Source organism: Triticum dicoccoides, chromosome 4A (genome assembly GCF_002162155.2).
Source record: "Triticum dicoccoides isolate Atlit2015 ecotype Zavitan chromosome 4A, WEW_v2.0, whole genome shotgun sequence".
NCBI lineage: Eukaryota > Viridiplantae > Streptophyta > Magnoliopsida > Poales > Poaceae > Triticum > Triticum dicoccoides.
Window position 1 is genome coordinate 658,881,961 of NC_041386.1, and position 12,598 is coordinate 658,894,558.

The 12,598-nt window shown below is 45.5% G+C and overlaps 1 protein-coding gene across 4 annotated transcripts in view; it reads right to left on the reverse strand.

Annotated features, from left to right (window-relative positions):
• The window catches only part of LOC119287772 (early nodulin-93-like), an 18,758-nt gene that overhangs the window by 3,698 nt on the left and 2,462 nt on the right, over positions 1-12,598 (reverse strand). Inside the window, exons 1-3 of one of the 4 annotated variants that reach the window (XM_037567383.1) lie at positions 2,088-2,388; positions 1,898-1,959; positions 1,390-1,817 (exon numbers count right to left, since the gene is read on the reverse strand). The exons of 1 other annotated variant lie outside the window; for it this stretch is intronic. In XM_037567383.1, the coding sequence (XP_037423280.1) occupies positions 1,632-1,817; positions 1,898-1,959; positions 2,088-2,151 (312 nt within the window). In that variant the 5' untranslated portion in view covers positions 2,152-2,388 and the 3' untranslated portion in view covers positions 1,390-1,631. Of the gene's footprint in view, positions 1-1,389; positions 1,818-1,897; positions 1,960-2,087; positions 2,389-12,598 lie in introns of those variants that run through there. 2 more of the 4 variants (XM_037567386.1, XM_037567385.1) reach the window with 2 other exon arrangements.

Here is a 12,598-nt window from a genome sequence, read left to right on the forward strand (position 1 = left end):
ATCATGGCGCACAGTGTGCGGGGGGAGGAGGAGGGGCGCCGACAATCCCTTGTGAACCTCGACGATGTCCTCCTCGAGCAGGAGCTCGCGAAGAAGAAGGAGTTCGTCGACAACCAAGACACACGGCGCCGCGAGAAGAAGGCGCGGGACGACATCTACGTCGACCTCGTTTCCGACGACTGATGATGTCCGCCGCCGCAGTGTCGCCACCGCACCATGATGGCTCCGGTGAGCCAATTTTTGACTGTAGGGTTACGGTGGCTGCCTATCCTCCTAGCTATTTAGTGTAATTTAGTGTATGTATGAACTACGTATGCTGATCAAGAACTATGAACTCTTCTGTTTCTTCCGCGAAGTCTTGAATTCAAAATTTACAGTTCCATTTACGGTTTCTGTTCTTTAGCGGAGGTTTTCGACCCGTATCCGAGGCAATGAGCGAACTTTGAACTGAGTTTACAGGTCCTCGTTTTAGGGGTCTGCTAGAGATACTCTAAACCTCAAATCTCATCCTCTACTTTTTTTATGCTACATCATGGAACATAAAATTAAACCACGTACTACATCGTACATAGATCAAACTATTCTGGTTGTACTTGTCGTTGGAGATGAGACAACCTCCGTGTCGGAAATGTTGAATGGACTCGCCTCATGGTCGTTGGCCGCAGTTCACGACATCCCTCGCAAGCGATGGCGGCAATGCGTCCTGCAAGCGGCGATTAACACCCTGCTCATGGAGATCGACGCGGAGACGGACGAAGATGGGGCAGAAACATCACAGACGTCGCCAGTTCCTCGTTGGTCGCGCCGCTAGCACGGTTCGTGCCTAACCGTAATGGCCACGAGGCCGATCCATCCATGCCCGGCAACGTCCACATGATGGACTCTAGCCGGGAAGAACATGATGTGGGCAAGTCTCGGGTCCCATGTGAGTCGTGTCCCATCTTATATTCTTCCCCTCCGGCAACTTCACTTCACAAAAGCTTGCGGCCACTGAACTTGCCAGACATGGTAAAGACATGATGTTATATTCTTCCCCTCCGGCAACTTCACTTCACAAAAGCTTGCGGCCACTGAACTTGCCGGACATGGTAAAGACATGATGCGGAACACGAAGGCCTCCACGACCGACGAATATTTAGACCGGGGTAAACAGTGTCGTCCGGTTTTGTTTAGTTGAAATATATCTAAAATGTAATGAATTTGACCTGGATTAAATGAAAATCGTTTGATCTATATGAGCTTTATCTAGTTTGCTTAAAATCTATTTGAAATGTGCCTGGACGTTTGATGGATTAGCGTCAAATGACCGGCTCACAAACGGGTATAGTGTCCGTTTTAGGGGTCGGCGTCGGAGATTCTTTTTTTATGCTCTGCCACATGTAAGATGAGTGATGGCAGATGAACTAGAGTTGTACAAATACTAGTATTCATTTATCCAAGAATACTAGCTGGATTACATGGTAACTTCATGAGATAAGTGCTTGCACGGATAGAAGCGCGAGGCCTGATCTGCATCGCCTCGCCTCTCTCGCTGAACATCATACTAGTATCATTCAGCAGACACGTACGGCCGTACGGGCCGGCGTGTAGTTTATTGCGCACTACTACTAATTATTGAGAGTATAGCCTAATTAGTGGAAGGAGGTGTTCTTGAGGTGGTCCGGCGCGTCCTCGAAGGAATGCTTCCTGGCCATGGAGAGGATGGTCTTGTCGGCGACGATGAAGTAGGCCATCCCGGCGACGGTGGAGATGATGAGCGCCTGCCCGGCGGGGTTCAGGTGCGCCTTGGCCCACGGCAGCATCCTCACGCTCGCCAGCTGAAGTTACAGATAACGCATTCATGAGACATGCTATGAACCGTGCAAGGATTTCGTGGAAGAACTGAATGGCTACTTACTGTGGGGACTGCGGCAGCGACGGTGGCGACGGCTGCGGCCTTGGCTCCCGCCATGGCAGCCTCTGCAGTTTCAAATCAACAGAGACATGTCAGTTACGATCAAGTTTTGAGGGGATAGGCTGCGACGCGGACAGCAGAAGGACACGAGCGTTGCTGTCCGGCAGGACCGGCGGGACATCGTTTTGGTTACCTCTGGAGCAGCGCTTGGCGGCGGCGAGCCTCTGGTCTAGGTGGGCACCGGTCACCGTAGACATCTTCGTGGCCGTGGAAGAGAGCTTGGTGGCACGAGATCCGAAGGAAGTGAGCTAGGTAGTGAAGTCAAGTAAGCAGTGTGAGTGAGATGAGCTAAGATTGGCAGAGCAAGGTGCTCCGGCGGGATTTATAGGTTGCTGGAAACCGCGCAACCGGCGGGCGGGAAGGATGGCGAGTTGATACGGTGGGAGGCAAGACCGTGGTTTTGGTAGAACCGGGGGGCGGTGCGGCGGGGCAGAGCACAGGTACAGTGGCGTCGCCTCGTTGGTCATACAGTATTAAAATGGGAGCACGCGATGGGCGGGCGCTCTACTAGACTCTGCACCGGATAAGAGGAGGCAGACGTCCATCGGGGTTGGCACGGAGCGTGCGTAGGATAACACGTATAGGTAGGACCATGTGCCGATGTGCGTAAGTGCAGTGTCAGTCAGCGTGCACTCCATTTCTGTCTGTGTGAGCGCTCCTTGTTTTTGGCCTAGCTCGCCTAGCCGCGTCGGCAATCGTCAACCCCAGTTTGGCTGGCCTCCCTCAGTCCCTCCTCGGCATAATGCTAATTGATTTGTTAAATTGGTAAAAGACTTTCATTTTTATTAATTAAGAAAAAAATTGCACGAATAACTTCATAGCTGCACGCAGGCGACCAGCGACCCCGACTCGCCGAAGTACACCATGAGCAAAGCAATCATCCCAAATCGATGCACGAAACCAATATTCACTAGTAGGAAAAACGGGCATTAGAAGCAGTTATGAACAAACAGAACGACATCACCTGTAATACCCACACCGGTCTTTGGACGTGCTGAAATCAAGTTTAAAAAGCAAAGGCCCCTTTAAAATCAAGACCTTTAGGTTATTCATGCACAATGAGTGATTTTAACAAAGGACAACTTAGTAAGACCAAGTCTAACCGATCCTCTATCGGGCTATAAGGGAGGATAAATTGGATTTTCCTTCTTTATGCTGCACATAGCCGAAGTACTAGGGTGGATAAATTTTACTCATCCGGCTATCCAACCCCTAAATTTACTCCTCCTGGAGGCGGCCGAGTAAAATCTGGGGCCACCCCCTAAGACCGCGCCATCCCCACTCTGTGGCCACCCTATTCCTCCGGCACCCCTAGGTGACCACCCGTAGCCTAGGCCACCCACCTCCCCCAGCGACCTCGCCTCCACCACTGGCTTTTCACCGGGTCGCCGCCTAGTGCCACGTCCCATCCCGAGCGCCTGTGGCATGAGCTTTCGGCATGACCTCAAGCTGCAGCTCATGCTGCCATCGTGCCACGCAGCACCACACTCACTGCCGGCGCCCATCTCGCAGGCAGTCGGCGACGCCATCTAGCTTCAGCTTTCCTTAGGCCTGTCCAACGGAGGAGTTCAGGCCCTTCAGGCACTACATGGTCGAGCCCGGTGGCGGGGTGCAGTCCTCCGTCAGGCCTCGTTTGATACAGGAGGATCGAGAGGGTTTCGAGAGGATTAACCCCGCGGGGCTCAAAAACCTCGACAAACTTTGGCGGCCCATTTGTTTCACGGGGTTTGCACAACCCAACCCCCTCAATCCCCCTTCGATCCCCTCCTATCCACGCGTCTTTCAAGCCTCGAGGGCACCCGCGGGGAACGAGACGGGCGAGACGCACCGAGACAGAGCATCGTCCCGCCGCCACCAAGAGGAGGAGTCCTGCTGCCGGATCTTCATCGCCCCGCCGCCACCAGATCGTCGACGTGCTCCTCCACCGGTTCTTCCCGAGCTGAATCCTCCAGTCCTCCACTTCTCCATCCCCTCCCCTGCAAACCCTAGGTCCGTGGCGGGGGACACGCCTTCTTCCTCCTCCCATGGAGTGAAGAACTTGTCCAGCTCCATGCGTATCCAGCTCCACCTGGTGACTGCTGTCAATCCCTGTCGTGGATCTGCCTATCTAGAGATATATGTAGCACTAGATGGAAAATCGTTGGATGGATGGATATATCGTTTGATGGATAATCGTTGTCAGGGTCTAGGAAAGTTGGAAGCCACCCAATCGGTGCTCCCTGTCGCCTGAATTCGAATCTTGCTAGCTTGCTTTGTGAATCCTTCTCATCATTACCTATCACCTGAATATATTGGGACTAATTAACTGCTCTAAATCAAGGCCTTGTCTCCATTGCAAACTCTTCAATTGGCCAATTCTTGTTTGTTTGAGGAACAAGCTCTGAATAAATGCACTGTCGCCTGTATTTTCTTCTTCTTTTCAGAACCTAATTCTCACGTATTTTCTTGTCCCCCAAACACCAGGAAATCATGATCTTGGATGCTTTATGTGCATGAAACTTACCCTGTACAAAGTCATCTACAAATGAAATTTCAGTATTATCGCATCATTTGTAGTTTTCACTCTTACATTACATTTTTAGTCCTCCATGGTAATATGCTTGTTATATCTTGATTGTTTTACACCAGTTAATAATTATCTCCTCTTATTCTTGCATCCATCTTGCTAGTTTCATTTCTTGCCATGGGTGCCACTGCTTAATGTTAGCTTGGTAATATTAATCATCTGAGGCTGCAGCAAAGATTCTGAGTGCCACTGATTCTTTGAGCTTTGGAAGTTGTCAAAATTGCATTTTTAACTATAGTATAGTAATCTTGCAAACCCAGTGTACCAATCCCTATGTACCAAATAGTAGGGGTATGTGAGGGGTTTGCGGAAATGGGGGAATTTAAGAGGATTGGGTGAAAGGGAGGGATTCACCAAATCATCTTCAATCCCCACCTCTCAAAACCTCCTCAATCCACCTCTACCAAACAAGGCCTCAGGGGGAAGCAACAGGAGCTGCAACACGCGATGGGGGACGAGGCGGGGTGCAGGACGAGCAGGATCATGCGAGTAGCAAGCCGTGCTGGCCGGTGATTAGCAATGTTTAGCTTGCCAGCAGAAGCAACACGCTGCAATTGGCAATGGCTGGCTTGCCATCTTGGTGGCAGTTTTTGTCAACATCTGCATCCTGGTCAGCTATGTGTTTAATCCGTGTTCCTCGCCGTCGGGGTGCTCGCCATGTCGGAGTCCCCAAGCAGACGCACACCATGTTCAACGAATTGCATAATAAGCCAATTAAAAGTTTTACTCTGTTATATTTAGAGGATCGACTATGTCCGGCCAAAAGTTAGTGGAGTAAATATAATCCACCAAGCTTTGCTCGGACGGATCCTCATCTATTTTGTAGGGGATCGGTTAGAGTTGGCTTAAAACGTAGGTGGGAGGGGAGTAAACGGTGTAGTTTTGCGATCATGATGAAACGACTCAACATTTGTCTCTCACTTGCCCCATATCCAACTTATCGTGACGAACAATACAAGTGTCATTGAACGTACCTCCTCTTAATATTATCTCCAATTTGTTTGGTAACTGGCTAGGTGGGGTTGAGCCCAATATTACGACACAAATTAGTTTGTGCATTAATTTGTGCTATTTGGAACTATCGGAATGATTGTGTTTTTAACAAGACAAATAGCACAGGCTTTTTGCAGGTTATCTACCAGGCAACTGGCTGGATCCCTAAGTGGTCATTACTGCACCGTGTGGTAGAGAGCGGGCTTATGGTTTTTGGGTGCAACCCATGGGAGATGGTTGCACGGGCTACTACAACCTGTTTAGATGGTGGTCCGTTAATAAGATAGGTGTTCAGGCATAGTCCTATTTTACCAGTTGTAACTATTTGTTTGATTTCTTGTTCTTGTTTGGCAATTTGAGATGTTACTCATACTTTGAGACCCGATACTTTTTAATAAATGACTGTGTGCATCGCTTGATGCAGAGGCCGAGACTGGTGGGGGTTAGAACTAAACTCGGGCATGAACAGACAGGGCCCAGCCGGGCTTGACATTCGGGGTGGGCTCGGGCCTTGTTTTGCAACCTGGAAGATAGTTCAGGCCGAGCTCAGGCTTCTCTTTATCTGTATTTCGGGCCGGGCTTTCGGGCTTTGGGCCAGGCTTGCACGTGCGTACAATAAAAACAGCGTCCGAGCCGGGCTTGATTTCGGGCCGGGCTCGGTCTTGAAAACAGAGAGTATTTTGGGCTTCGAGCCAGGCTTGAGAAATGAAGGTTAGGCTTTTACAAGCCCGGCCCGACCAGGCGCTTGCCCAGGTTTAGTTAGAACAATCAAACTGCCTACAAATGGTTGGTAATAACAAACAGCATCTAGTGTCGAAACCACGTGCGCATAGTGAGTAGCTTGGGGCACAGACTTCGCTTCTCTTTGTCTATGGGTTCTCTACCTTCACTTAATTTTTCGTCCATTTTCCTTACGTGAGACCCTATACCAAACCTCTAGGACCAAAGCGGTATCTTGACCTCACCCGCAGATCGAGTTCGGCCACACCATTGAGGAAGGCCTCCGCCAACGACCAAGACCATCGATCGCAAATCCAATGGACAGTGCTATGCGTGGCCATGGAATATATGGAGATTGTTTGCGGTTGATGATCTTCTTAATGGGGAGAGGAAGAAACTGTGTAGTGCCCATATTGAGATGGGAGTTTTCTTTCTTCTTTTGAATTGTTGAGACTAGAGAATGAACTGTAATTTTGTAGGGTTCTATTTTTACAACAAAGTTTTGAGTGATTATTATTTGTGCTTACTAGAATGGAGCAAAATTCTAGCGGTAATAACTTAGTCCCACCAGATGTGTGGCTTATAATTACTGTTTATTTTTTATTAATGTGAGAAAAAATTAAAATATCTACACCGCAATAATTTGGTCCCACCAGATGAGCAGTTCGTATTTCCTGATTAACCATGGGAATTTCGAAGGTGTCTCTAATTAGTATAGTAATAGATTAATATATAGATTACACATGTAGGATCCACGGCAAACAATCCCTTCGTGCTCCATCAAAGAATAAAAAGTTGTATTTATATACTAGTTATTTGACTGTTTTTTAGGAATTGAGCACTCACTTGAAAAATGTAGAGAATGATTTACCCTGGCTCTAAGGTGTTCTGGAAATCCAAAGGCGACATCGAGCTTTGCTCACGCCGTATAAGTCCGGAAGGAAGACGCCCTTGATATAACCCAGGATATGTTTTCTATTTTTCTTCTGTTGTAAGGATGGTGTTGTAAGGGTTGGACAATTTTAATACATGGCCTCGGCCTTCTTGCAAAAAAGGAAGAGAGTGTGGATCCCTTGATTCATAAACAAGCATCGCCAACAGTAGTTGGTTTCTACTAATTGGTGATGTACTCCATCACTCAATAAATGCTACAAAAAGTTATGACCTCTGTGAAAAATAAAACATGTTGCCACGACCCAGACAATCTCGACAAATGGAGGACCAACGGAACGATAAAACAGAAATTCTCATAGGCACGCACCTCACCACTGGTTTTTTGCCATAAAGCAATGTGTCCAAGTAATCTTGTTTCCAAAAGGAATAACGTAAACATAAATTTGAATCTCTTTGTTTAACACAATATATATAATAGTCTCCTCCCATTTTATTACATAAGTAGCTAGTACAATATCTTCTTGAAAATAGCATCACAAATATTCAGGAACAAGTAACACATGAGACAATAAAACTACATATATCATTTATATGTCGAGCTTACTACCTCGAGGAGACAATAACACCACACATCAAGGCTCAATGGATGGTGCGGGTGCATTGGCCAATGCGCCACCGAACCCGCAACAGTAAATGTTCCTAGGACAGCACACTGGATTGTACCCCACTGGTCTAGCAGCTGCATGTGCTGCCGGTGCTGCCATCATCATGAGCAAGCAGACTTGCACCATGAGTAACGCTATGATCACTTGGAAGATGCTATTTTTTGTCATTGCCTAAGAACACAGAACAACTGAGAATATGTAATTATGCAATAGTCTATCAATCGATATGGTTTTTGTGGTCATGATTTGTACCGTTCAGTCGTCTTATGTAGATGTGGTTGCATTAAGGTTGTCCTTATCCAATTAATGTCATTAAACGACATGTTTCAGTTTCTTTTGCATCAAGCTTATCCTTATCCGACCCACAACAAAAGGTTATCCTTATCCAAATAAATGCCAATAAATCCTATTAAATGACATGAGTAGTATAGAGAAATCATCAATAGCCATGGTCATGATATTTTATAGATATGGCTTACTCCCTACATTTCAAAATAGAGTGTATATTACTTTTGTCTGATTACGCTTTGATATAGTTTATAGGAAAGAAGTATGAACATATACATTTTCAATCAATATCATCAAACCCATGAGGGATTTTTTTAATATTATATTTATGGAAAAATAGGTTTGTGCCGCTGCCAAAGTTGTATATTTGAGTCTTGTCACTCAAACTTCCGTATTTTAGTCCACGCCACTTGCGATTGCAAAAGAATTAGATGTATGCCCCACACATCATCTCATTCCATCTGGGACCCACTACTTCGCCACATCAACCGCAGCGACGAGAAGACTCCGGCCGATGTGGAGGCACACCGTTGAGGCCACAATTTCCATTTTTCCACTTTGACATCATGCCACCAATATTGATAAGGAGCCCTTTGACCATTCCAACCGATGTGGGGGAACGTAGTTGAGGCCATAATCTCCATTTTTGCCAACCTGATGTCTTTGTCTGTTGTGGGCCACCTCTAGCCGTCGATAGTGGCGCGTTCCTAAATATTGGTGGGTAGGGGCCCTCTTCTTCCCACCACTTCGAGTCACGTTCTCCCACTGTTCCGCAACCACCGCCACCTCGATGTTCTCATGATCTCCGCTCAGACAGATCTTTACGACGGCCAGGGCCTCTGGAGCCTAGTGAAAGCATCGTTTCGCCCATGGGGGTAAGAAATCCACCATTATCTTGAACCTTTTTGACGATTCACCTTTTTTCTATTCGAATATCGCACTCATGATTTTCTACTTTGCGTTGGATTGTACCTCCAAACAACTTCTTGATGTTCTTGAAAATTCTGCATGGGTGTTACACCCATCGCTTGACCGGTGGTAGCTTGGAAATTAGTGGCGGGTTTCACTATCAATTGCCTATAGACGCTATGTCAGTAAGTCAGAAGGACCGAATTAAGCAATTTGAGAAGTATTACTATCATCCCAACGAGCATTACCTGATGAGGCACTATGACACTAGAGAAATTTATTGACGTAGCTGATGATGATTGTTTGTTGTTGATGTTTGGTAGACACGTGTCTATGAGGACCATGTGGATGTTGTTTCATGCTGTTAACAATTAGACTTGGTAAGATTTACCCACTAATGATGAGAAAACTTATCGACATGTGTATGTGGCTGGCTATTTGACTGACGACGACAAGGAATAGGCAATGGCATCTCACAGTCTAGAAGAAGAAGATGATAGGTCTGTAATCTCCTTAGGTAGGGCAACTCTAATATGAAAGCAGAGACTATCATTGATTCCGTGGAGGACTGTAGATAAGCACTTGCAACTTATGGCTATAGAAGGGAGTTTGAGTTTATCACTAAAAAAGATTAACCAAAAAATGCTTAGGGCGCATTGTAGGCAAACAAAATGTTGTAAATGGCGATTGCATGCACAGGCAATGAAATATGATCACCAATTTTAGGTAATCCCCTATGTATAATGGGTATTTTCATATGTTATTAATGTTGTTCTCCCTATGATATCATAATTTTTGTCCATTTCAGGCCAAGGTTAACACCGAGTCACACCCTGCCCTACTCTGCTGTCAAGCGAGAGACTTGGACCTGCTTCATCATAGTGGAATGCATATGAGCAAGAGTGGGAAATCAATTGCTGGAAGAGAAGAAAGACTATGCCACTTTCATTGTATTATTCTTCTACATTCCGAGGATGCTGCATGATGCAAAATGGACGTATCAGTACACAATGCTCGTAAGTGAGGAATTGAGTAGTATAAGTCTTCCTCCCGAGGATGCTGCATTCCCAATTCAGGCTTCGCAGCATTTAAGGAATCTTTCATCAACAAAGTCCCACTCCAAGACACGAAGATTTGAATAACCGACTGGGACTCCCAAGTATTTCATTGGGAAGTGCCCAATATTACAATTAAACAACTCCGCATAAAAGGCCAGCGTGTCCTCATCCCCCCCCCCCAACACATAGAACTTCGCTCTTGAGGAAGTTGACTTTTAGGCCTGACATAAGCTCGGTCATATATAGCAGAAGTTTCAAGTTTACAACAGCATCTTTATTATGTTCTATGCATATCACAGTATCGTCTGCGTATTGTAAGATAGCTACTCCCCATTCAATCAGATTAGGAGCCAACCCAGTAAGGAGTTTTTCTTTTTGAGCATTAAGGATCATCTTCGGTAGGGTCTCAACAGCTAGGTTGAATAGAAAAGGAGAATAGGGGCCGCCTTGGCGTACTCCTTTGTGGCTTTGGAAATAAGGGCCCACTTCATTATTTAGTCTAATACTCATTGTGCCATTGTGTAAAATTTTCTCCACCCATCCACACCGGGTTTTACCAAAGCCACGGTTACGATGATATTCCAGAAGGAAATCCCAATTAATCTTGTCGTAGGCTTTTTCAAAGTCCGGTTTCAAGACCAACCCCACTTTTTCTTGTGATGTGTGTGGTGAAACACCTCGTGGAGAGTAAGGTTCCCATCCATTATGTTTCTGTGCTTAATGAATGCATTCTGATGCCGGCTGATTAGCTTATCAACATAAACAGCCACCCTATTATCAAGCACCTTGGTGATTAGCTTATAGGGACACCGAAGTAAGCAGATGGGACGATATTGTTGGATTTTTTTAGCCCCATTCATTGTTGGGAGTAGGGTAATCACTCCATAATTCAAGCATTCAATATCCAACGTGTTGTCATGGAAAGCTTTAAAAAGACACATTATGTCATTTTTTTACAAAATCCCAGCAGTGTTTATAGAATCCTGCCGGTATATTATCCGGACCAAGGGTTATGTTGCTCTCCATGCCAAACAAGGCTTTTTTAACTTCCTCCTCTATAAACTCACTAGTGAGTAGGAAATTGTCTTCGCTAGTAAGTTTTTCTCCCTCAGTCCAGGTATCTGGGGACAGAAGGAAAAGATTTCCTCTGGCTGGGCCAAACAGATCCTTATAGAAGGAGGTGACATGGGCTAGGAGATTTTTTGTGCCCTCAATTACCACCTCCCCATTCGTTAGAGAATGGATAGCATTTTTTTCTTTTCCTCCCATTAGCAACGCGATGGTAAAAGGCAGTATTTTGATATCCTTTGAGCAGCCAACGCTCGTTCGAGTGTTGTAGCCAAAAGAGTTCCTCATCAGCAAGGATGTCATTAAGCTCAGCACATAAGGTAGTTCTTTTTTCATACATATCAGGATCAAGGGGTCCGACCTCTTCCTTTTTCTCAATTTCTTCTAACTCCTCCTTTATCTTTTGCTTTCTTTTTCTAGCATGGCCAAAGGAGTGGGATCCCCAACCTTTAAAGTATTTCTTGATACGTTTCAACTTAATGTTAAGGATATCAATCGGGTCACTCGAGTTAACTACTGTTCCCAAATGCTCTTAGCTTTATGATAAAAAAACCTCATTTTTTAGCCAGCTACGCTCGAATCTAAATTCACGATGGTGAAGGGGGCTTGTTTTCATAGGACTCGAGGATAACAGTAAATGATTGTGATCTGACATATCTCTTACTGACTTGCAAACCGTGACTAGAGGGAAGAGATCTTCCCAATCAAAGCTCATCAGAACTCTGTCTAGTTTCTCTAAGGTGGGGTGTTTTTGGTTGTTGGTCCAAGTATATTTACCTCCTCCCATATCTATCTCATGTAGGTTCAAGGAGTGAATGACATCATTGAATTTATCCACATAATGAGAACGGGTCAGGTGCTTATTTTTTTCGCTACTATCCCGCGGGATGTTGAAATCACCACCCATAATATAGGGTAATCTAATATGGGAGCAGACCGAGGTAACTCAGCTAGGAATTCTTCTTTATTTTCATCGTGGGCAGCCCCATATACAACTATGAGGGCCCACATGCATTTTAGCTTTACATCAAACACATTAACTTGAAGGAGATATTTACCCACTGTCCATGCAACACTGTCTAAGGTTTCTCTTTTTGACCCCACACAAAATCCCACCCAATTTTCCAATGGAGGGGACCCAGTTCAAATTGAATCTCTCAAAGGGGTCAATCTTCCTCAAGTACTTAGGAGTAAATTTGGTTTTCTTAGTCTCTTGGAGGCCAATAAAGTCGAGGGAATGATCTCTAATGATTTCAGAGAAGCAGGTAGTCATCCCTTTCTTACCTGCTCCTCTCCAATTCAAAAATAGACCATTCATTTTTTTCTTTTTGACCCCCCCCCCCTCTTGGTAACTCTACTAGGAGGCAAAGTAGAGTTACCCTTATCATCTTGTAAGGAAACACCCCCTTTTTGACTTCTGGTAGTAGGTCCAGATATAACAATATTAACCTTTCTCTCTTTTTTCTTCCCAAATTGAACAACA